Genomic DNA, 27,669 nt, shown 5'->3' with positions numbered 1-27,669 from the left:
TGGACTCGGGAAGGGGAACATCACACACCGGGGCCTATCATGGGGAGGGGGGAGGGGGGAGGGATTGCATTGGGAGTTATACCTGATATAAATGACGAATTGATGGGTGCTGACGAGTTGATGGGTGCAGCACACCAACATGGCACAAGTATACATATGTAACAAACCTGCACATTATGCACATGTACCCTAGAACTTAAAGTATAAGAAAAAATAAAAAAATTAAAAAATTAAATAAAAAATTAAAAAATCAATCAATCAATCAATAGTGCAAAGGAAAAGGCACTTCTAAATACAAAAAAAAAAAAAAAAAAGCTAAGGATCTATCAAAGTAAGAGCATAAGTCAAGAAAGGGTAAATGGAATCAAAGGATTCTGAAGTCACTGTATTTTCCTGGAGGAGTATAAAGGTATTAATGTATATTAGATATCGATAAGTTAAAGATGCATATTCTAGGGAAACTGTCACAGAAATAAGAAAAACATACCGTTGACCCTTGAATAACATGGGTTTGAACTTCATGGGTTCAGAAAATCTACTTATTTACAGATTTTCTTCTGCCTCTGCTACCCCTGTAACAGCAAAAACAACCTCTCTTCTTCCTCTGCCTCAGCCTAATCAGTATAAAGACAACAAAGTGAAGACCTTTATGATCATCTACTTCCACTTAACTGACAGTAAATATATTTTCTCTTCCTTATAATCTTCTTAATACCATTTTCTTTTTTCTAGCTTACTTCATTGTAAGAATGCAGTACATTATACATATAACGCATAAAATATGTGTTAATTGACTGTTTATCAGTAATGCTTCCAGTAAACAATAAGCTATCTGTAGTTAAGTTTTTGGAAAGTTGAAAGCTATACATGAACTTTCAACTGTGCAGGGATTGGCACCCCCAACCCTCACATTGTTCAAGGATCAATTATATATCTTTTACAACAGAAATGATAAAACACAATACACCCAAATAATTGGCAAAAATTAAGCATACAATGGGTAAGAAAATAAAAATAACAATGAAAAGTGGACGTAAATTTTAAATAGGCCCAATTAAAAAACAAAAAAAAATCCAAATCTATTTAATTGTTTTCCTCTAATCACATGTTGTTTACAAAAGACACATCTAAAATATAAGAATACAGAAAGGTTATGTGTAAGGGAACAAATATTTAATAAAGGAAAATTGTTATCAATGCATTAATAATAAAGATAGACTCTAAGGTAAAAGTGTTTACTAAAATAAAGTAGCTCAGTTCATTACTGAAAGTTTTGACTCACAAACAATGTTTAACAATTCTTCATTTGTATGCATCTAATAACATGGCCCCAAAATATATAAAGTAAAAATTGACAGTATTACAGAAAAATATAGACAAATCTACACCACAGTGGCAGATTTAAACACCCAGCTGAGGTTGAACAAAATGTCATTCTGCCTTCTTGTTTCAGCTCTCATACCGTAAAGAAGTTTCCTTTTCATGGCCTATTTAGTGTCGTGTTTTTCACATTTTTGTGCTTTTGGTTTGTGATTTTGCTCTTTAAAATGGTCCCCAGTATAGTGCTGAAGTGCTGGCTAGTGTTCCTAAGTGCAAGAAACCTGCAATGTACATTACAGAGAAAATAAATGTGTTACATAAGCTTCTTTCAGGCGTGAGTTATAGTGCTGTCAGCTATGACTTCACTGGTAATGAATCAACAATATATATTAAATAAGGTGTCTTTAAATAGAAAACCTCACAAAGCAAGGTTATGTATTGATCAGCTGATGAAAACCAGAGGCTCACAGGACCCTGGCCTTCTACTTCCCCTAAGAGCAATAGTTCAATATCAAGTAATTCAGTGCTTGAGGTGACTTTATGGAACATAACTACCACAAATGACAAGAATCCACTGTACATGTTTATTGTATCTGTACCTCACACCAAAATGTAAGCTCCATGAAATTAGTGACCTTGAATTTTCATTGCTGCAGCTCCAGCCTCTAGAACAGTGACTCAAACATAGAGGTGACTGGCATGTATTTATCTGATGAATGAATGAAAAAATGACATGTAAAAAGACTCATATCTTCATTTTAAACAAGACCAAGAAGTTCCACGTGGGATGAATGAGAACTACAGTGTCTGGATACTTATTATCAACACTGGATGCTGCCTGGCAAGTAATTAGAACAATAGAATTTTATGCCACATCAAATTGGAATGCAAGAGGCACAGGAAAATAAATATACATCCACAAATACAAGTACTACAAAATTTACCACCCACAAACCTTTCTGGAAAGAATTAGTCAAAATATAATAAGAAAAACAAAAATGATTAGAAGAAAGGAAATGATGTAAGACAAGAAATTGTGGAAAGAAAATTAAGTCAGAAAAACAGCTAAATCTATGTAATTATTGATGCACAGAGTGAACACTGAAATTATCAGGAACAAAAATATTTAATGGTCTCAAATGTGGCAGATGGCAGATGGGAGTAAAGTGAAACATTTTAAAGTCTTAATCCTTCATGGAAAGGATATAGATTCTGATTGACTCTTGATGTGTTTAAATACATGCCAGATATTTTTAAATAACCATGAAAATGTAAAATCATGAGTATATTATATCCAGACTACTGAATTGTATTTAAAAGGAACAACTGAAAATGTAAGTTTAAGAAAAGGAATAACAGGTGAAAGTAAAAAAGGCAGCATCAAACAAAAAAATAAGTTAAATTTGCTTTTTAAAAATATGAGCACATAGATCTGTGCATCTAAATATCATTTGCCATTCATCAGAACCAGGAGTCTTTGAAGAAAGAGTCAATGCCAGTTCTGGTGAAATGAAAATGTTGGGTGAGCTTGAGCTATCTTTTTGTGCCAGAAAATGTTATTGGATCTTTTTCTCCTGGTCTCCGGGAGCGGATAACCACCAGTACTGATTTTCTTTCGGACTACTTTTCTAATGGGTTACTCCATGGTCACGAGTTCTCACTAACTCTTCCTATTCCTGCTACAATTTCACTTCTTTTAAAACAATTTTGCCTACCCTCAGTTCCCTACATTCACACTTTCCTGTAAACATACATAGAAAAATATATGCCCATACTTTGTAAACAAACATATAGTTTAAAAAACATTGCACTCATATTACAGAATCCCTACTCTGTCAGCTCAAGTAGAAGTAGACACCAAGAGTATAGGATAAAAAGAAGGTACAGGAATAGGCAGGGGGAGCCTTCAGAACATTATGCAGATTTGACATCTGTGAAAGGGGATGAGAAAGGAAAGATTAGGTAGGAAGAGCTTCAGACCACGAAACAGTTCTAAGAAATATTCAACCAGGTAGATGAAAAGTCCCTGAGCCAAAATTGGCCATGAAAGCAATCACAATCAAGCAGGAATGCATCTGCTCTAGCAACCACCTTGTGCTCAGTCCCTGGCTGGGAGCAGCCCCAAGGAAGCATGGCCTTGGAGCAAATGCCATGTTAGGTCTACAGGACAGCAGCTGGAGGCTGCCAGTCAAGTATGTCCCCTCAGCAGATTTTCTTGAAGCAGATTGTGAGCATCATATTTTCATGGATGCCACATTGACTTATGCAAATTAATATTCACCAATCTTTTGCATTAAGGTAATCTTTTCATATACTTTATATTATTAGCTTTCTCCTTCTAGCTCATGACATATTTTTCAAAAACAATATGTATTTTCTCAAGTAAATGAAAAGGTTAGACTGCATTATTAAAGAAATGCAAATATATATGATAATCTTCTAAGATTTGAAATATACATACACTTTGACTAGGAATTCCAAACAGAAAAATACACATATGTGTGCAAAGATACATATTCAAGTATTTTAAGTGAAAAAAATTAAGATGTAGAATAACATAAATTACAAATGCACATATGTAAAAGTATTAATTTGCACACACCTGCATGACATAAATGACAATGAAAATGTCTGAATGGATACACAAAATGCATTTAACAACGGCCAACTTCAGGGAGAAGAGAACTGAAGAAGGACAGCATTAAGGAGGGGGAATGCTCTTTATGTCATATTCATCTTTATTGTTTGAATTTTTACTACAAGATAGCATTCATATACTACTAGTGTGATTTCTGAAGTAATTGTAATAACCCTTGCCACTCTGAAAATAGCACAGACAGTAGGGAGTTAACAAAAGAGAACAGAAATTTAAAAAAAAACAGAAACCACAAAATGAAATAATAATAGTAGGACCAAAACACCATATGTTACTTATATGGCACAACTAAACAAAACAAAACGAAAACAACAAAAAGTATTAACATAAAAATATTTCTGAACACAGAGAAAAGAACACAGGGCTAGACATACTAGAGTAGAATTCAAGCACTGAATAGGCCAAACTAGATCATTTCAAATCAATAAGAGATAAAATTCATAATAAAGACAAAATATCTTCTAATCACAGAAAGCAAAACTGTTAGTAACACATGCAAAATTCTTTTTTTTTTTTTTTTTTTTTTTTTTGGTAGTGATAGGGTTTCATCATATTGGCCAGGTTGGTCTCCAACTCCTGGCCTCAAGTGATCCACCCACCTCAGCCTCCCAAAGTGCTGGGATTACAGGCATGAGCCACCACGCCTGGCTAACACATGGAAAAATTGACAAAATAACTTCATTGAAAATCCGTATTTAATTAAAGTCTTTATGAGATCAAATGAAATAAATATACCACATAAAATGTAATAATATTACAATATAATAGCTAAGTCTATTATTATTTGACCACCTACTATTTATCGAGCAATGCACCATATAGTCTCTCATTAAATCCTCAAAAAACACACCGTGCAAACAAAAAAAAAGAGACTTCATGAGGTTAAAATAATAGTACAAGGTTACCCAGGAAGTAAGTGGATATCAGATTTGAGACTATCTGATTCCAAAGGTGTGCTCTGCTTAGTCTGGCCACAATATAAAAATGGTAACAAATAATACCACTGAATTAACTGAGAGATATTGGGACATCTAGTACAAAAAAGCAAATATCCATAAATTCCAAGAAACTGGTATTTTGAAGAATACATTTCTTACACTAATAAGGTTTAAAAATAAAATTTTAAATAATTCCAACAAGCTTTTAAAAAACGTTTAAACACTATGGTGTATCAAAAAGAAAAGGAAAATTGCAATATAAATTACTTTGAAAATAAAGACACTGCAAATGAAAAGGTTTGAAATAAGGTCAAGTACACAGAAGAAAACTCATAAATTACTTATTTTAAAAAAAGAAGAAACATGAAGAAATTAATTAAGTTTTCAGCAAAAGAAATTAGAGTCTGGGTGTGGTGGCTCACACCTATAATCCCAGCACTTTGGGAGGCCAAGGTGGGCAGATCACAAGGTCAGGAGGTGGAGACCATCCTGGCTAAAATGGTGAAACCCCATCGCTACTAAAAATACAAAAAATTAGCCAGGCGTGGTGGTGCACACGTGCAGTCCCGGCTACTCAGGAGGCTGAGGCAGGGGAATTGTTTGAACCTGAGAGGTGGAGGTTGCAGTGAGCCAAGATTGTACCACTGCACTCCAGCCTGGAGACAGAGTAAGACTCTGTCTCAAAAAAAGAAAAAAAAAAAAATTAGAAAAATGCCAACATAGAATGTCAACATTCTATGGAAAGCAGAAAGCCAATAACCAAAAATATGTTAAAAAGGAGAAGTAACAACACTGAATTAATAATTAATCCAAAAAAGTTTTGGTCAAAGATGGTGGGTTAAATTCATGTGTTTTCCTGGTTGACTGGCCATGATATGTAACAGCCGGTGAACTATGTATTACATATCTTTCTTAAAAAATAAAAGGGATGGTGTCATACTGGTATGAGTATAGTAGTCTGACACATATGGAGAAAGCATTTAATTTAAAAACAAATGAAAAAAAACTACTTTCTAAAAATTCTATTCTAAGAAAAAAAATCAGAAACACCATCAGAAAGGAAAAAGAAAATGATGCAATATTAGAAATGAATATTAAAACTGACAAAATATATGTAACTCTATGCATATAACTTATAAATCTCAACTAAATACGTAGCTTTCTGTAAGAATATGTTGCCAATTGCCAAGAAAAATAGTAAATATGAATAAGCTAAGAATTAGAAAAGAAAAATTTTTAATTATCAAACAATTACCTTACCAAATGGCTCAGATGAGTCTGAACAGTGAATTCTTCCAACTTTTCAAGATTATTCCTATGCTCTATCAATTTCAGAATATTAAAAATGATGAAATGCTATCCAGTTAACCTTATAAAGCAAGAATAGCTCTGATAGCAAAGTCCAACAAAGGAAAAAAAAATGCACTACACAGATATTTCACCCGTGAGTATATATTTAAAATTAAAAATAAAATATGGCCTAACAGAATTCAACATAATATTTAACAATAATGCACTATGAACAAGTAATCCAAGAAATGCAAAGATATTTCAATATTAACATTCTAAACATGTAGTATCGACAGGTTAAATATGAACAAGACTCCAACCATGCCTTGGTTGCAGGGAAGCTAGGAGATAAATTGATGACCCCATTTCAAGCAACAGCATACATGAACTGAATGTCTTCATATTAACCTTACCTCTGGCTTTATTATGCTATTACTCATGTTATACTTTCCCCACAATCTCTTTAACTTTTTCGTTTTATCCTTTTCTGATATATGTGTTTTCATAAGCTGCCTACAACGCTGTGCAAATAAAATAATCCTGAATGCCACTAAAAATTTATGTACAATGATGCTCATCACTGAAATATTGTAAAAGAAAAAAAAAAAGGAAAAGCAGAAAAGAGGAGGAGGAAAAGGAGAAGAATTTTACAAACCAAAGAAAATGAACCAAAAGTGGGCAGCAATTCTGTGTGGGAGAAGAATAATAGGTTATTTTGTTTTATTTCTCTTTATTTTCTAATTTTAAAATGATCAGTATAACATAAAATGAGAGTAATCATTCTTCCTTAAGGTAAGGAAAAGATTACCACATTTGGGTATTATTAAATGTTTTAATATTAATTTAATTTAAAATGTGATTTTAAAACAAATGAAAATACCATGAAGATCTCTAAACAACTCAAGTAGCTTTATATCTTGAACTCTCAATCAAATAAAACGTTCTTTCAAAAAGAAAACAGAATATTCTTAACTAGCTAAAGTCACATGGATAAGTATAACATTTTTTAAATATACATTAAATATATAAAATTATGGCCAGGCGTGGTGGCTCATCCCTGTAATCCCAGCACTTTGGGAGGCCAATGTGGGTGGATCACCTGAGGTCAGGAGTTCGAGATCAGCCTCACCAACATGGAGAAACCCCGTCTCCACTAAAAATACGAAATTAGCCAGGTGTGGTGCCGCAAGCCTGTAATCCCAGCTACTCAGGAGGCTGAGGCAGGAGAATTGCTTGAACCTGGTGGGGCAGAGGTTGCGGTTAGTCAAGATTGCACCATTGCCCTCCAGCCTGGGCAACAAGAGCAAAACTCCACCTCAAAAAAAATTATATATGTGTGTGTGTATATGTATAGAACATACAAAATTAAAAATTCCTAAGTATGTAGGTATATAATTCTATACATACATATAATTATTTACATATATAAATAATTTCTATAGTGATATTCAATTAATCCTAATTATGGCAATAACTGTCTGGTAATTTACATAAATGTCCAGTAAAATGTAATGTTATAGCCAATTATACAATTTAATTATTAAATAATAACAACAACAATAAAAGAGAAAACCCATTTGGTATGTTACCTCATATTTTGGATATAGAGTTTTCTTCATGACAGATTCTGGAACAGAGAATTTAGGTGCAGCTGTATTCCAAAACAACTTCGTGAATTCTGGATAAGCACACATCTTTGAAAATAACATAAAAGGTTATTAGAAATGGTAAGAAATGGCCCCAAGAGTAAAAACTCAATCTCCTGTCAAAATTATTTTAGTTGCTGAGAATTTTGGTTCCACAGCTTCTGAAAATCTGGTAAAGAATTTTTTTAAAGCCATTAGGTTAGCAAAAATGTAAAAGTCTGCATTACCAACTGACGCTAAGGACTTGGGGAAATTTGTAGAACACACTGGAGGCCAATTGGCCATATCTAGTAGAGTAGAAAGTGTACATGCCACATCTTCCTGGAATTTAACTTCCAGCTATATAGTCTAGGCAAACTCTTTCACACACGCATGGGAAAATGTGTATGGTATATTCACAGAGCATGTGAAATAAAAAATTAAACCCAATCTAAATGGCCATTAATAGAGCAACATAAATAAAATGTGGTATACTCATAAACACTATAAAACACATTAAAACACAAAAATTATGATCTAGAGGTGGATCTTAGAAGCATGGTATTGAGAAGAAAATAAGCAAGTTTTAGAAAGAATCATATAAAACTATGTCATTTATATAAATGTATCCAGAAAACACACAAAAAATGTATTATTTATTGGTTAGGCTCACGAATACATCTAGTAAAGCATAAACTCATGGACTGGATAAACTACTATAATTATACCACTAACTGCTGGGTAGGGAGGAAGAGAAATGGAATTAAGAAGTACAAAAGGCCTTAATTTAATAATTTTTAAAATTTTATTTAAAAAAATATGAAACAAGTATGACAAAATGTTAACATTTCCAAAATCTTACTAACATATTCTCAGGTGTTTGCTAGTTTGGTTTCTGTATTTCTTTTCCAAATAAAATTAATCAGGCCTAGGGGATATTTTTAGCGATGTGAAAGTATTCTGTAGAATTGTGGCTACATGACATTATACATTTTTAAAAACCCATTGAACTTTGAAGCATAAGAGTTGAATTTTAATGCAATGCAAATTGATGCCTACGGCCATACCACCCTAAATATGCCTGATCTCTTCTTTAATATGAATTTTTAAAAATCATTTAGGAGGTCAGGAGGAATCCCAGGATGGAATGCAGAATGTAATAAAACAGTCTAACTGTGTTACAAACATATGAAACAATCTCACCCAAAGGGGTGGGGGGAAATGTTGTTGACCTCAGTTATGTTGGAAATGAGGACATAAAACTTAAGGCAAAAGGAACTGTGCACATAGCGTTATACATTAGGTAATAAAGTTGTATTCTACATGATTATGAACAAACAATTCTGATACTTCTACGCATGTGTACTGGAATTGAAAAATTTAATAAATTGAGGGAGAATTATGGAGGCCTGGTTTGTCACTGCTGGAGTACAAGTGGAGTAGAAAAAAAGGAAGGAAACTAGAATGACCCATGAGGTAATGGATTAGAGTTGGATGCATCAGTAAGAACTCATATTTAGCTTACTATAGATACAGATGTTTACATATAGAAATATGTATATATACATGTATTTATTTATACAAGTTTGTGTACACACATATATTTCCTTGCTTTGACAGCTGACAAGACCTAGAAGCAACAATGCCCAGTAGAAATAAGTACACCTACTGCCTGGATCTTAGTTTTTAATTATATTCCCCAATAAAGAGACCTAGGACTCCTTGTTGAAATGGCTGATTCTAGGACTGGGGCAGGAAATATACAAGATGAACCTAGAATATCTAATACTGCCAAAAATTAAGAAAGTGTTATTTTAAAAATCCCACAATGATAGGGTGTCAAAAGAGACATAGAAGCCAACTGAAGGAGTTCCCAATGGCCAAAGATCAAAAAATTTTATCAAAACTAATAAAAATAATGTAATATTGGATTACAACTCAAAGTATAATGTAAATATTCTCAAATTATACTGACATAAATAAATGACTGAGTAAATAAATAAACGAGAAGGATAGACACACTTCCTATACAGAAGAATTCTAATAAATTTTTTTTTTTTTTTTTTTTTTTTTTTTTGAGACGGAGTCTCGCTCTGTCACCCAAGCTGGAGTGCAGTGGCCGGATCTCAGCTCACTGCAAGCTCCGCCTCCCGGATTCACGCCATTCTCCTGCCTCAGCCTCCCGAGTAGCTGGGACTACAGGCGTCCGCCACCTCGCCCGGCTAGTTTTATGTATTTTTTAGTAGAGACGGGGTTTCACCGTGTTAGCCAGGATGGTCTCGATCTCCTGACCTCGTGATCCACCCGTCTCGGCCTCCCAAAGTGCTGGGATTACAGGCTTGAGCCACCGCGCCCGGCCTCTAATAAATTTTTGTAGACACTCTACCCTCAAGGAGGTGGAGAATAACTCCCCACTTCTTAGGTGTGGCTGTGCATGGTGACTTTCTTCTGAAGAGAATAATATGGGAAGGGAAAAAGAGAGAGACTTTAAATGAAGAAACCTGGTAAACACTACCTAGCCAGGTGATCGAGGTTAACATCAACATTGGTAAATCATGTCCATAGTACATACCCCTGATACCTGATGAAAATGGCACTTTTTACCTCAGTGGTCTTCCTCAGAAAATCACATAATCCCATCAAATCAGAGAAACATCATGGCTGGGTGTGGTGGCTCACACCTGTCCCAGAACTTTTGGAGGCCAAGGCTGGAGGACCACTTGAGGCCAGAAGTTCAAGACTGGCTTGAGCAAGTAAGACCCTACAAAAAATCTTAAAAATTAGCCAGGTATAGTGGTATGTGCCTGTAGTCCTAGCTACTCAGGAGGCTGAAGTGGGAGGATCACTTGAGCCCTGGAGGTCAAGGCTGTAGTTAGCCATAATCACGTCACTGCACTCCAACCTGGGCAACAGAGCAAGACCCTGTCTCTAAGGAAAGGAAGAGAGGGGAGGGGATCAAGCAAATCCCAAATGGGAGACATTCTACAAAATACCTGACCAGAACTCCTCAAAATTGTCAAAGCCATCAAAAACAAGGAAAGTCTGAGAAACTATCACAGCCAAGAGCAGCCTAAGGCAGACTTGACAACTAAATGTAAATATGGTATCCTGGATGAGATCCTGAAACAGAAAGAGGATATTACATAAAAACTAAGGAAATCTGAATGAAATGTGGATCTTAGTTAACAATAATGTATCAACATTGGTTCATTAATTTTAACAAATGCACCATACTACTATAATACGTCATATAAATTCCCGAGGGCGGCCATAACAAATTACCACTGGTTGGCTTAAAACAACAAACATTCTCTCACAGTTCAGGATTCAAGGTGAAGGGAGGGCCATGCTCCCTCTGAAGACTTTAGGGAGGAATTCCTCCTTGCTCTTCCCAGCTTCAGGGGTTGCTGGCAATCCTTGGCATTCTTTTGCCTGCAGCACCATCACTCCAATTTCTGTCTCCCTAAGCTGTGATGACCTTTGTGTACAAATAATGTAATTATAAATTTTCATTTCTGTAAGATAAGCACCCAGGCATGCAATTGCTGGCTTGTATGCACGCCCAGACACTTTATCTTACAGAACTGCATGCATACTTTGGATTTTTCTCTAATTACCAAACTGCTTTCTAGACATCTGTACCATTTTACCTTCCCAAAAACAACATATCAATGATCCTATTTCTCTTCCACATCCTTACTAGCATTTGGTGTTATCACTATTATTTCATTTTAACCATTCTGTAGTAATATTTTATGGTGGTTTTAATTTGCATTTCCCTAACAGCTAATGATGTTGAGCATCTTTTCATATGCTTCTTTGCCATCTACATATCCTATTTGGTGAAATGTTTATTAATGGTTTTGCCCACTTTCCAGTTAGATTTTTTTATATTGAGTTTTGAAAATTCATTATGTGTTCTAGATACTAATTTTTTGCTGGATATGTGCTTTGCAAAATATTTTCTCTGAGTCTGTGGCTTGTATTTAATCCTCTTAACAGGGTCTTTTTAAGAGAAAAAAGTTAATTCTGATGAAGTCCAATTTACCTATTTTTCCTTGTACAAATAGTGCTTTTGGTGTCAAGTCTAAGAATGCTTTGCCTAGCCCTAAATCCCAAAGATCTCCTGTTTTTTCTACAAGTTTAATAGTTTTATATTTTACATTTGTCTATGAATTATTATTTTAAGTCATTTTTTATAGGATACAAGACTTAGGTCAGGGTTCTTTTTTTGGCTAAGGGATGTACAATTGATTCAGCAGCAATTGTTTGAAAAGGCCATCCTACACCATTGAATACTTCTTGTATTTTTATTAAAAAAATCAGTTGTGCATATCTGTAGGAGTCCATTTGTGGGTTTTCTACTCTGTCCCATTGATCTATAGGCCTATGCATCCACCAAGACCACACAATCTTAATGACTGTAACACAGTAAGTCAGGAAGTCAGCTAAACTGATTTCTCCCATTTCGTTCTTCTTATCCAAAATTATTTTAGCTATTCTACTTCCTTTTCATTTCCATACAAACTTTAGAATACTCCTGTTTACATGTCCAAAAATCCTTGCTGAAAATTTGACAGGAATTGCTTAAATCTATATATCAATTTGAGGAGAAATGACAGGTTTACTATCCTGATTCTTCCAATCTATAAATAGGGAATCTCTCTATTTACTTAGATCACTTTTATTTCTTTTATCAGCATTTTGTAGTCCTCAGCATCTAACTCTTACACATGCTTTGTTAGATTTACACTTAATTATTTCAATTTTAAGCAATTATAAATGATACAGTTTTAATTTCAGTATATATTTCAGTACATGTTCATCTATAGATACATAGAAATACAATGAATTATTCATGTTTATTTTGTATCCTGTCACTTTACTGAGTTCAGTTATTAGTTCTGTGAGATTTTTCTTATACAGATTCCTCAGAACTTATTTATTTATTTATTTATTTATTTATTTATTTATTTATTGACATGGGGATCTCACTGTTGTCTAGGCTGGAGTGCAGTGGCATGATCACGGCTCACTGCAGCCTCAAACTCCCAGGTTCAGGTGATCCTCCCACCTCAGCCTCCCAGAAAGCCCTAAGGCCATGGGACTACAGGCACATACCACCATGCCCAGCTAATTTTTGTATTTTTTGTAGAGATGGGATTTTGTCATGTTCCCCCAGCTGGTCTCAAACTCTTGGGCTCAAGCAAGCTGCCCGCCTTGGCCTCCCAAAGTGCTGGGCTTACAGGCATGAGCCACTGCACCTGGCTGATTCCTCAGAATTTTCTATGTAGACAATCTGCACATAGGGGCAGCTGTATTGCTTCTTTTCTGGTCTGCAAGCTTTTCTTTCCCTTTCTTGCCTTAGTGCACTGCCTAGAATTTCCAGCACTATGTTGAATAAGAGTGGTGTGGGGAAACAATCAGGCTTTCACCATTAAATACTATGTTAGCTGTAGGTTTTTGTAGCTGCTCTTTATCAAGCTGTAGAAGTTTCCCTCCATTCCTATTTTCTGAATATTTTATCATGAAAATGGGTGATGAAATCTGTCAAATGCTTTCTCTTCATTGATTAATATAATCATGTAATTTTTCTTCTTTATTCTGTTAAAATGATGAATTACAAAGGTTGATTTTCCAGTACTGAGCCAGCCTCAAATCTCTGGAATAATTCCCTAAAGTCGTGGTGGATAATTTCTTTTATGTATTTTTAATTCTATGACCTAACATTTGTTAAGGATTTTTATATCCAATATTTATAAGGAGTTGTCTTAATCTGTTTTGCACTGTTATAACAGAACACTTGAGACTGGGTAATTTATAAAGAATAAAAATTTATTATCTCACAGTTCTAGAGGCTGGAAAGAAGTCCAAGATCGAGACACTAGCATCTGATGTAGGCCTTCTTACTATGTCCTCACATGGGGAAGGCAGAAAGGCCAAGAGGGAAAAAGAGGGCTGAACTTGCCCATTTCTAATAGCATTCTTCCCACCCATAAGGGCCTACTCACATCTTAAAGGTCCCACCTCTCAATACTGTTACAATAACAATTAAATTTCAACATGAGTTTTGGAGGAGACAAACATTTGAACCATAGCAAGGATATTGGTCTGCATTATTTTTCTTCCTTTTGTGTGTGTGTTTGTTTGTTTGTTTGTTTACTGCCTAGTTTAGATACTAGGGTATTACTAGCTTCAAAAAATGAATTGAGAAGTCTTCCCTCCTCTTATTTTCTTAAAGAGATTGTATAGAATCAGTGTTAACTGTTCCTTACATGTGTGGTAGAATTCTCTCTAGTAAAATCATCTGGGCTTACATATTTAGGAGAAGTGGAATGTTCTATAAATCAATAATTCAATTTCCTTAATACTTATAGGGCTATTCAAATAATCTATTTCATACTGGGTGAGTTGTGGTAGTTTGTGTTTTTTGAGAATTTCTTCACATCATCTAAGTAATCAAATGTATGTGTGTATAGAGTTGTTCATAGTATTCCTACATTAATCTTTTGATATCTACAGGGTCTGTAGTAACATCTCATTTCGTTTATAATATTGGTAATTTATGGCTTTCTTTTTTTCTTGTCAGTCTTGCCAGAGATTAATTTCACTGATCTTTTCAAATGACTAGCTCTTCCTTTCATTAATTTTCCTTACTGTTTTTCTGTTTTCCATGTCATTGATTTCTGTTTTTATTCCTTCCTTCTGCTTGTTTTTGGTTCATTTTGCTCTTTTTTTCTTAGTTCTTAAGTGGGAGCTTAAGTTATTAATTTGAGACTTTCTCTTTTCTATAGAAAACATTTACTGCTATAAATTCTGCTTAGCTATGTTCCACAAACTTTGATATGTTGTATTTTCATTTTTATTCAGTTCAATGTATTTTTTAAATTCCTAGCAATTTCTCCTTTACCATAGTTTATTCATAGTTGTACTGTTTGGAGTTAGATTCTGTTAGATTCCAAGTGTTCGGAGATTTTTGTTATCTTCCTCTTACTGATTTCTAGTTTTAGTCCCTTACGTATTTGCTCTATCCTGGTATATGTTTCGTGGCATCTGAAAAGAACATGCATTCTGCTTTTGTTGGGTACAGTGTTCTATAAATTTCAGCTGGAACCTACTGGTTGATGAGGTTGTTGCTGATTTTCTAAGTGTTCTATGAATTCTTGAGAGAGAAATGCAGAACTCTCCAACTATAATTGTGGAATTGTCTATTTCTCCTCTCAGTTCGTAGATTTTGCTTTGCATGTTTTGCAGTTCTATGGTCTGGTGCATATATTTTTTAGGACTGGCATGTCTTCTTGATGTGCTGACACTTTTATCATTATGTAATGCCCTCTGTGTCTCTGAGAACTGTCTTTGCTTGGAAGTCTATCTTATCTGATATTAATATAGCCATTCCCACTTTTCTTTGATGGATGTTTGTGTATTCTTAACTTTTTTATTTTCAAACTGGCTATATCATTATGTTTTAAATTTGTTTCTTGTAAATATTATATATCTGGGTCATGTGTTTTAATCCATTTTACCACTGTGTCATTTAATTGCTAAATTCAAACCATTTACATTTAAATTAGGGCTTAAGTCTGTCATTTTAGGTTTTGTTTCCTGTCTGTCTGGTTTCTTTTGTTTCTCTGTTTTCTTTTTCCTGTCTTCCTGTACATTACTTGAACATATTTTAGAATTCTACTTTTATTTATTTATAGTGTTTTTAGTGTATCTCTTTGCATAGCTTTTAAATTGTTACTCTAAGTATTACATTTTATAAATATAGCTTACCACAATTGACTGAGGGTATTATTTTACTAGTTCAAGTGATATGTAGAAATCTCACCTCCCTTTATGTCTCTTTAAGACATATAATATGTCTTAAATATTTCCTCTATATTCTGTTACAACCACATCAGCATGATAAATTTTGCTTCAACGGACAAACATAACTTAGAAAACTCAAAAGGAGAAGGAAGTTTTATAGTACTTACCTATATTTTTGCTTTACGTGGGCTTTGTTCCTTCTACCTATTCCTGGATTTTTTCTCTTATTTCTCTCTATTTAGAGAACTTTTCCTAGCCATTCTTTTAGGATAGGTATGCTGGCAACAAATTTTCTTCTATCTGAGAATGTCTTGATTCCTTCATTCCTAAAGGATATTTTTCTGGACATAGGATTCTGGAACACAGTTGTTTTATTCCAGCACTTGAAAAATGTTTTGCCACTTACTTCTGGCCTCCATCACTTCTCATGAGAAACCCATTTCCATTCAAATTGTTTTTCCCCTACAGGTAGCATGTCCTTTCTTTTTTGTTGCTTTCTTTATCTTAATATAATGCCACTCTGTGTCTCTGAGAACTTTCCTTGCTTGGAAGTCTATCTTATCTGATATTAATATAGCCATTCCCAATTTTCTTAGATGGATGTTTGGTTTTTCTTTATCTTTCATTTTCAGAAGTTTGAATATTATGTGATTTGTTCTATATTCCTTTGGATTTTTCCAGTTTGGGATTTGCTCAGGCTCCTGAATCTATAGCTTTCTGCCTTTTGCCAAACTGGTAACTTTTCAGATATAATTTATCTCAATATTTTTCAGTCTCTCCCCATCTTTTGTGATAACACAAATACTAGATCTTTTGTTATAGTCCCTCAGATTCCCCAAGGCTCTATTGGCCTCCTAGCATGTTAATAGATATAATTCACATAAAAAATTATTGAGGTCTTCAATAATTTGTTTTGAGACAGGGTCTCTCTCTGTTGCCCAGGCTGGAGGTCAGTGGTGCAATCACGGTTCATTGCCTGGGCTCAAGTGATTCCCTCATCTTAGCCTCTCAAGTAGCTGGGACCACAGACATGTGCAATCCAGCTGGGTTATTATTTGTAGATACAAGGTCTCGTTATGTTGGCCAGACTGGACTCAAACTCCTGGGCTCAAGCAACCCTCTCGCTATGTCCTCCCAAAGTTCTGGGATTACAGGCATGAGCTACCACACCTAGCCAGACCTCAACAATTTTTAAGAGTGAAAAAAGTCTCCTGAAACCAAAAAGTTTGAGGACCTGTGAGGTATAAAAAACTAATATTAAAGAAAGTTTCTTACTTTCTCTCCCAAGACTTGCAAGTGTGGTTTGTGAGCACGCTCTCTAGTTCCTTGTGCCAATTCAGGTGGTATCCCTTGCAGTGTCAGAGGAATATGGACACATTCTTGGTTGTCATCCATAACAGGAATTCCATACAATATTCTATAATGTGATAAGAATGAAAAGTTTGTTTTTAAGTAATTGACAAAGCATAAGATGTTTGCCCTCATTTCATAACTCCACTGAAATAAACACATGGACATTTGACATCTGCACCAGAGATTGTGTAGAAGTCAGACAATCCAAAATGAGAAATAATCTAAAAAATGTTAATATCTCGTTCTTAATACATTTAGTAGTAATATTTATGATGATTTTGTTTCATCATAAAAATATATGATGGAATAATAAATTCACCCTATGAATAATAAATTCACCCTATGAAAGCCTAGTTACAAAAGAGGTTAAAAAAAAAAACCTTCTCTACCTTCTGATCTCTCACCTACTCCCCATTTCAAGCCCACATATACACACAGAGTTTCATTTCTTGGACTGGGGCAAAGCATTAGCCTAAGCAGAAGTGCCTTCTCACATTATGGTTTTCCTTTCTTGCTGGGATGAACAGAAAGCTGTTCAGGCATCAAGTCTTTCTTTTAGACTACAAGCTACACATACATAAGAATATATATGGAACAAAACTTATCAACACAAGATTAAGCTAAAGAGATGAGATAAATCAAAATTTGAAGGTAAAATGTGTCATTAATTACTGACCTACAGACTGGCTTAAAAATACATTAACTTTTGTACTGTAACACTTAACTGTAAAATAAATATAAAATGAACATAAAGACAAAACATCCAAGAATATATACATAGTCAAGTGCCACATACATATTATAGATATATCAATTTCACATTGAAGCATTTAGAGCTACTGTTTCCTCTAACTTATTGATACACTATTATATGAAGAATCACTTTATGAGTTACCAAATATGAAAATTAAGCATACAAAAACCCAACTGATTACAGCAGGTTAATAATATACTGAAATCCTCAAATCCCATCATTCCTGCTGTTAAGAAGTAGACCCACTCAGAGCCAGGCTGGAGAAGACATGGCTTTGTCAGAGTAGAGTCATGAATAAAAGCTTCCTATCTTACCTACTAAAATACTTGAATTCAAAGAGAGTTTAAAACTCTACTCCCAGCAAGGTGAATACCACTGCCACTGAACACCCATTCCATCCTCCTTCTAATGTGCTTTTCTGAACTGCCAAGGATGGAAAGGTAAAACTCTCTTGGCCAGGCATGGTGGTTCATGCCTGTAATCCCAGCACTTAGGGAGGCTGAGGCAGGGAGATCACTTGAGGCCAGGAGTTCAAGACCAGCCTAGTCAACAAAGTGAAACCTCATCTCTACTAAAAACACAAAAGTTAGCTGGGTGTAGTGGCACACACCTGTAGTCCTAGCTACTCAGGAGGCTGAGACACAACAATTGTTTTAACTCAGAGTGCGGAGGTTCCAGTGAGTCAAGGTCACGCCACTGCACTCCAGCCCGGGCAACAGAGTCAGATTCTATCTTAAAAAAAAAAAAAAAAAAAAAACTCTCCTGAAGCCAGTGTTGTAGATATTATTTAGAATCCACTAACCAAATGCAATTTAGAAGGCAGAAGGTTCTGATGTTTCTGTTGGCAAGTACAGTCATGACAATGTTGAGTTCTTCTGTAGCAGTGTTCCAGTAAAGTTACGACTTTGTGAGTTGTGTTTTTTATTTGTTTGTTTTTTGCCAATGAGCACATCAAACAGACACAGTGTGGCTCTAGAGTCCAAAGCTGTGACAGTAAAGGCTACTTAATCCCTGAATCTCAGTTAAGGTGGTATGTTGCCAGTGCTGGCTTCCAGATATGCCGCCTTCCTGCGTCAGGAGCAGCAGCGTCCTAGGCAGCCAGTTAAACATGCTCTGTGAGTCATCCCCAGGAGCTCTCCCTACCTAATGCCCCATTTTTCTAACCCTCTCATTGATTTTAAAACACCAAATTCCCATTACTAAGTCCTTTTTTGCTTAAAATAGCTACAGCTATGATATGATTTGGCTGTGTCCCCATCCAAATCTCACCTTGAATTGTAGTTCCCATAATCCCCATGGATTGTGGGAGGGACCCAGTGGGAGGTAATTGAATCATGGGAGTGGTTACCCCATAGTGCTGTTCTCATGATGTGAGTGATTTATCACAAGAGCTGATGGTTTTATAAGGGGCTTTTCCCCCTTTTGTTCATCATTTCTCCTTGCTGCCACCATGTGAAGAAGGACATGTTTACTTCCCCTTCCACCATGATTGTAAGTTTCCTGAGGCCTCCTCAGGCCTGCAGAACTGAGTCAATTAAGCCTCTTTCTTTTATAAATTACCAGTCTTGATTAGCAGCATATGAACAGACTAATGCAAGATGTTTCTGTTTTCTGAAGCAGAATTCCAGTGTATCCAGAAAAACAAAAGAACAGGGGAAAGTCTAGGGACTAAGAGAATGAGCCAAGTTAATACATACATCAGGATCAATAAGTATTTCTAAGATAGGCTGGGAGGAGAAGGAGATGGTGATGAGGACAGCGGTGACTAATGAGTTATCTAGAAGCACTGCTGTACTTTTCTGTGGCTCTAAGCCAGAAACAGGATAGCAAAAGTCATTTATAGCTTACTGTCTTTTGCTCTTTCACATTCCAAAAGCACGCTAAATAAACAGAAATGTGGACTGGTTGGAAGAAAGTGAACGTCATTGGACATTCTAGAGTGCATAGTTCTGGTAGACATGAATGGAGGCCTTGGTGGAACATCTTACCTAAGGTTAGCCTTTATGTTCCTGTATGACAAAGATGAAGCACTTACCTGGAAATTTTTATCCAGATTTTCCCTGCTTCCTTCTTTCTGTCCAGAGAAAAGAACCAACCCTTTCTAGAGTCCTCTCTGGAAAACACCACTATCTCAGTGGTTCAGACTGAAAATCTCTTCATTACCAATCTCTTCCTCACTCCCAACAGTAATGATTATTTCTGTTCATTCTCCTTCCATGATGTCTCTCCTGTTCATTGCATCTTCTCTCATCTGAGTCCTGTGATACCATCTTTGCTGGTCCCTTACTTCCAAACTCTCCCTCCTCCAATCCATGCCACATATCCCTGAAATTGTTGTTATCAATTCAACAATTGTGACTACCCCCTCTCCAAACATCTCACTGACTACACACACACAGTATATATAACCCAAGCTCCTGACTCTGGCAGTCAGGGTCCTTCACAGTCTGCGCACCATCTACTTTGCCAACTCTGCTTCCTTCCCCCAACCTCCCACCCAAGCTACATTTGCAATGCAAAAAAAAAAAAAATGCCTTATGTGCTGGGATTGCTCCAGGAGCAATAGGGGAAACAGGCAAAATCAGTAGGCCATTATAGTACCGAGTGGCTATGGAAATGGAGAATGATGACAGCAAGACCTTCAGATCTCAACTCCTCCACCAGACCTTTACAAATCCTCCTCTACCCAGCCCAGATTCATGTCTGACTCCCTGGTTTCCCTGTTGCATTTCATCTGCTCTTTCGTTATACAATATATTGCATTCTATTCCATATGCCTTTTTCACAGTAGAGCATAGGCTTGTTTGGGAGAAAAAGTGAGACGTTCTCATTTTCTGTCTCCCAAAAACTTGAATGGAGTAGGTACTAAATAAATATTGTTGAATTTTGTCTGAGTAAGAAAAGTCTCACAGCCAAAGCCAGCCCCATACTCTGCCCTGGGAAACAGAATCACTGGTAAGGCATGAGATGCTGGGGGTTCTCAAAAGTGTGTTCCCTATTGAGCAGCATTATTATCATATAAGAACTTGTTAGGAATGCAAGTTATTGAGCCCACCACAGACCTGAGTCAGAAACTCAAGAGCTGAGGCCTAGCTGTCTGTGTTATAATCAACCCTGAAGGTGATTCTGTGCACTCTGAAGATGGAGAACCACTAAGGTACTCAACCTTTCCTAAAACAGCCTAATCATAAGAATATCCTGGGATGAAATCAAATCTGCATCTTCCCAGACCCCTTCTCTGAAGATTCTAATTCAGTAGGTTTGTGATAGAGCCTGGGAATTGACAAACTTATCAAACAACAAAGATGACTCTTATCTTCAAGAAAGACTAAAAATCACTGATATAGTAGAGTGAGCCTTTGGAATGAGGTTAGAAAACAGAATTTGGGCCCCTCACTGTGCTGTTTCCTTCTTCAGTCTGTTTCCTCATTTACAAATAGCAACAGTGAGTTTTCAGAGTCAAATGTCTTAGAAATCATGTGTGTGAAGAGGCTTGCACACAGAATATGCTAAGAAAGTGATTGATATTATAACCACTATTGTTTATGATCATTGAGGGAGTTGAATGAAGGAAACAAGCCCACCTCTCTTGGAGTGAAAGTTAAACCTCCTTTTGGGTCCACATTGGCATCCCATGAGGCCAGAGAGAGAAATGTATTTCTGATTGTATGATGCTGTTAAAGAAGTTTAGAAAACATTTGTTCTAAGTTGTGAGTACTCTGCAAAAATCTCTGCACACATCTTCTATGAGTTACATAAAGGTGACTGTGAGTTACATCTTGTGAAGCATGGAGAAGAGATCTCCCTCCAGCAATCCTCCCCTACCTTGGCATGACCCTAACAGACAGGTTCTCCATCACAGCTTCACTATCTCTTCCTTAATAAATTTATCTTGCTCTTTGGTGTACAAAAGCCTTCAAGAGGCTTCACAGGATGTAGATCACAGTCACTCTTAGGTAACTCATAAAAGATGTATACAGGGAAATTTGAAGAGTGCTCACATACAAAAGTTTCATCAAAGTCAATCTCACATGCAATGGTTCTATTCTAGATACCATTTTTTAAAGTGCTCATAGCAAACTGATTCACACTAAACTGATTTCACAACCCACTCACTGGGTCGCAATCTACAATTTGAAAAACATTAACTTACAGAGAATGTTGTTTAAAAGCATACGCCAAGGTCTGGAAAAGCTTTAGGTTTTCATCTTCTTGAAAATGTTAATCTACAAATAACTTTCTTTAGTCTTTTATAATTTTTTTCTTTGAAATCTACAGCAGAGGCATTTAAATACTTTCATATGTTTTTTAAAAAGATCAGAAAATATAGCTTGATAAGATAACAAGCTCTATAGAAGAGTAAGTGTATAACTATATATATATATATATATATATATATATATATATATATATATACATTTTACAAAACGTGATTGGGAGCTGGGGATATTTATTTTTAATCATTGTAACTTCATTGCTACATGCAAACAGTGACATCTGGTGGAATGATACCGCTTTACTTTTTTAAAAATCCAGCTTTCACATACTGGTAATTATGGAAACAGACAAATTTCCAAATAATTCCTTTTTTGGTATTTCCATGTAAAAACAGAAATACACAAGTGTTAACTCTTACCAGACATTGATAGTGCATACTGAAATGATTTTTTGTCATCCCAAACTGTATTTTTAAAAACATGCTAAAGACATACTGATGGGCTATTTGTTCAAAGTGGATATAACAGAAATTTAAAATGAGGTTACTATTAATTCCAGTTCTATCTCTGCCACCAACTGTGACATAGAGTGCAAAGCTTTGCCTCCGTCTCCTCATCCATAATATGAGAGGTTTAGGCTAGGGAACTACTAAGATATCTTATAACTCTGTTCAATGTACTTCTGCAACATATATCACCAACTCACACAGTGATTCTCATGTTCTTTGGTGTAATACCTTAGGTCACTGCTTGGATTATGCAGCAAGGAACAAGACCGTGTAAGGGGTAGGGGTGGGGCCAGGATTAGACCTGATCATTGAGAAATGACAGGTGGTAGGGGGAAGGTCAGTCGCAGATACCTAAACTGGTAGGAAATAAAAAGCATATGAGACAGGACAGAGTATTACAAATGAAGTGTAACAGACCACAGGTCTTGGGTGTACTATAATTAGAAAGGTTTAGCATGAGATGACGGCACATTTGGGTGGGGGGCAACCAGTGATAGGAAGTACAAAACCGGGCAATATTCAGAGACTGCAAATCTTTCAGTAATTAACATCAGAGAAGTCTCCCACAATGACCAAGGCCATATCCTTGGCCTAGAATCAAAACAGGATTTTCAGTTCCTAGGAGGGAACAAGCAATAGTAAGATAAAATCCTCATCCTATATAAGCAGAAGCCCAGGTTCCAAAATTGGTTCACAATTGATCAAATACAAACCACCAAGGGCAAGTAAAATATGCTTCACACAGATTATCCAACTAAGCTCCTCAGATTCTTCCTATATTAGGTCAAATTGGTCCTAAAAACAGAATGAGGGTGAGTATACAAATTAAGCATAAAGAGAAAAAATGAAAGGGCCTTTCACAAATACACAAAGCAGTAGAATATAATAAAACCACATTTAATATTATAAAACCTGGGTTTGAATCCTAGCTGTTACCAGCTACATAAACATGGACTAGTCAATCATTATGCTGTATTTTTTATTTGGGAAATAAAATGATTTTATTGACTACTTAGAGTTGTTATTAATACAAAATTATATAATAAATGTAGTGTACTTCAATGCATTTTTCTGTTAGATAATTTTCCATTTTCTTAACAAATATTACTACCTTATTTGAAGGATTTGCATAAAATCTTTCAAATAAAAGCACACCTTAAATATTTGATTTGTAAGCTATCATCAGTAGAGATAGTAAGTCAAACTAATTACTCATATATGTGTCCTTACATTTTATTTTATATATAGATATATATCCTCAAAGGAATATGTTATCAAAATAACATCTATAATGTCATTTTCATAAAGGTATGTATACATATGTGTATGCACAGAAGAAAAGCTTATAGTAATCTACCATATAGAAAGCCCGATAGGAAAAGGTCACCCTTAGTACAATATTTTTAACAATCACAGAGAGAAACTATGGAGGCAAATTTTTCAGATCCTGTCCCATCCCACCCCCAATGCCTTTCAGGATTCTGACTGACTCAACTGCTAACATAAACCTGCATCTCTGGTTCTCCTACTTAAGATCTAAAAGTACTATTCTAATATCTCCAAGATAAACAGTCAAAAAATGCCTGGTAAATCTAGCCAATATTAACTTTGGGGAGCCAGAAATAATTTGCCTTCATTTAAAGTTGAGTACACAGAAAAACCCAAAATGATGTCTGTGAAGACAGTCTCCAAGCTACAAAAATGAAATATAGCATTCAAAAGTGACAGAAAGAACATCCTTTTGGGAAAGATTTATTATAGGATACAAAAATATTTTAGAAAGATTCTGCTTTGTTTCTTGAGGTAATAAAATTCAGATAAACAAAGAGATTCTCTTAAGAGACTGATAGAATTTAGAAAAAAATCTGTAAATGCCATAGCAGTCTCACAATGGAAATTAGAAGGACTTTTTAAAATTTATACCACAGAAAATGAAACCACTGAAGAACAGAGGTTTAAGAGATAAATCTAAGCAAAACAATGATAAATATAGAGGAAAGATAATGAAGATCCAACACACAGCTAATTGATATTTCTGAAGAAATGCACAAAATAAATAGAATAGAAACATTACTCGACATAAAACAAAAAAGTCTTATAGTGAAGAACTATATTTGCATACAAGAAAGGCTTTCCATGTACCCCCAAAAATTAATTAGAAAGCAATCCACTCTCAAACATATGCTAGGGAAACTGTTCATTTTAAAGCAAAACATAAAAATTCTGTAAGCATCAAGATGAGTAGGAGAAACATATTACATGCAAATAAATAAAAAAAAGGTTGGCTTTAGATTTCTGCCTCACAAGATTAGACGTCAGATAATGATACAAACAAAAAACACATAGGCAAATGCTGGCAGATAACACAGATTATAGGAAATAGCAAAGAAGCAAAAAAGGAAAAAGAGATATAAAATGACAAAAATAATACCAAGTACATCTGATAGGACAATAAATGAATATGGGGTGACACAACCTATTAGAAAAAAACCTATCAGAAAAAAATTCTGATTAGCTCAAAAAATACTTAAGTCTATGCATTCTACAAGGGACACAACTAAGACAGACTAAAATTAAAATGGAAATATATGCCATATAAATAAAGCAAAAAATAAAACAAAGTAGCTTTCATTTTTATGGGTTAAGTGTACAATGAAAACAAAAGGATCACAATCAACAGTTTCTTGAATTTTTCTCTCACACACACAGAAAAAATTGTTTTATATAATACACATGTTGTTTCTGAATTTAGTTCTAACCCTTTCAGAATACAGAGCTGTACCTCATTCTTTATTATGGTTGCCATGCATCTCATTATTGAGTGCACAATTAAAATTCTTCCATGATGGACACTTAGGTTGTTTCCAGTTTTTAATTATTATAAAAAGCGATATGATGAACATCCTTATGCATTTATCTTACCAATTGATAGTCATCAGCATATAAATGGCATTTAAAGCCATGGTCCTGGATAAGATCACCTTGGTAAGCCTGGGAACTCCAATGTTGAGAAGTCAAGAGATGAGGAGACACCAGGAGGAGGGACTGAGAAGTCATAGCCAAGGAAGCAGGAAGATAGCCAACAAAGGAGTGGTCCCTAAGGCCAAGGGATAAATGTGACTTCTGGAAAAGTAAGTGATCAACTGTGTCAAACACAATTGAGAAGACAAGGACTGTGGTATCTTAAAGCAAACCTGATCATGTCATTCTTCCTCAGAAAACCTATCAATGCTTTCCCAATTCACTGTGACTGAGAATCCCTCCCCCAAGCACTCACAGGTGCCCTCACATACACATACAGGGTAACCGTAAAATCCTGCCTCCGCTCTAGCTTCAAATGTGTCACTGCTCTTCCTGTTCTCTAATACTGGACTTATTTCCAGTTCTCAGATGGATTCCAATTGTCCACAGCATGAACTCAAACTTCAAAGTGTATACAAATTTCCTGCATTTCTAACAAGTTCCCAGGTGATGGTGATGCCACTAGTTTGTGGACTATACTTTGAGTACCAAAGACCTAAAACATTCTTTCCCCTCCTCCTTCCTATCTTCTATCCATCTTTCAGGTTTCAATTTTAGTATCATTTCCTCAAACCTCCCCAAATAATCAGGGACTCCTCTTACATGTTTCCATAGCACTCTGCACAACTCCATATTAATTGTCACATTCACAGTAATTAATTCACCTTTCTTTTCACTGGTCTCCAGGTTCCCTGAGGGCAGTGATTATGTTTCTCTTGTTTGCAGATGCCTCTCTAGTGCCTACCTCTGTGCCTGCTACAGAGTTAGGCATATCATTTGATTAATCAGATCAATATTTATTGACATGGAAAGATGTTTACACATAAGTTTTTAAAAGTTAGGTTACAAAACATTATGCATATAGTATTATTATAGTTCTGTTCTATATGATTTATTTGCAAAAGGAAAACTCTGGAATCCTATATTTAAGAATGTTTAACAGTGTTATCTATAAATGGCAAAATTTTAATTGTTTTTCATTTTCACATTTGCTTGCATGTTTTGTATATTTGTTAAAATATTTTATTGTTTTTTGTAATAAAATAATCAAAATGAAATTAAACATTGAATTTTGACACTTAACCTTTGGTTTTTCCGTTGTTGTTGCTGCTGTTCTAATGTATAAAACTAATGATCTGTCCACGTATTTTCCAAAAATTGACTAGGAATTTCTTTTTTAATTTGAAGTCAACTAGAGGGTTAAGTCTGGGATTTATAGCCTGGCATTGCTCACCACCCAAGAGCTGGCTATAAAGGGTGCCTGATTTGAAAAGGTCAGCCAATGTCTGTAGGACGGGATTTTTGCCACCAACTCTCTATTGATGGTGAATCAAGGAAATACACAAGTAGTTTTAGATAGACAAATCAGTGAAATGGAACAGAAATCCATAAATAGACTCAATAACATGTCGGAATTTAAGGTATTTGAAAGTTAGCATTTCAAATCAGTAAGGAAAAGAAGATTCATTGAATAAATTATATTTTAAAATTGTTCTTATCAAAATGAATTACAAATGGATTAAATATTTAATTTTTTCCCAAAGGAAACCACAAAGTTACTAGAAGAAAATATGAGAGAATACATTAAAATGTAAATGTATAAACACCCCTTCTAAGATTAGCATCAAGACTAGAACACAATAAAAAATTGCTACATTAAAACATTTCTGATAGCATAAAACACCAAAAACAAAACTGAAAAGCAAGCAACAAATTGAAAAAATATCTATAATATATATGGCAAATAACTAAAATTTTTCATATAAAAAGATTATTCACAGAACAATACAAAAGAGATAAATGACAACTCCATAAAATGTGATCTAGTAATTCTCAAAAGGAAAAAAAGCAAATAACCAAGAGACATCTAAAATATGTTCAACCTTACAAGAAATGAATAAAAATAATAAAAGATTAGAAAAAATTCAAAAAGAGTAACAATCATAGTTTGGCAAGGGTGTAAGGAAAAGAACAGTGTAATAAATTGGCATAAACAGTGTCACCATAGCTTAGTTATAGCAGTAACTGTGGCCAGGGACAGTGGCTCATACCTGTAATCCTATTATTTTAGGAGGGTGGTGCGAGAGGATCATTTAAGGCTAGGAGTTTGAGACCAACCTGGTTAACATAGTGAGATTCTATGTCTACAAAAATAAATAAATAATAATAATTAG

The 27,669-nt window shown here is 35.2% G+C and overlaps 1 protein-coding gene across 1 annotated transcript in view; it reads right to left on the bottom strand.

The window, feature by feature from the left end:
• Positions 1-27,669, bottom strand: part of TTC6 (tetratricopeptide repeat domain 6) — a 225,026-nt gene that overhangs the window by 90,487 nt on the left and 106,870 nt on the right. The window contains 2 exon segments of the mRNA XM_017895392.1: positions 7,794-7,898; positions 16,917-17,058. Coding sequence (XP_017750881.1) covers positions 7,794-7,898; positions 16,917-17,058 — 247 coding nt within the window.

This window comes from Rhinopithecus bieti, unplaced genomic scaffold (genome assembly GCF_001698545.2).
Source record: "Rhinopithecus bieti isolate Rb0 unplaced genomic scaffold, ASM169854v2 scaffold_1306, whole genome shotgun sequence".
NCBI lineage: Eukaryota > Metazoa > Chordata > Mammalia > Primates > Cercopithecidae > Rhinopithecus > Rhinopithecus bieti.
Note: the sequence above shows the minus strand (reverse complement) of the source record. Positions and strands in the feature narration are given on the sequence as shown.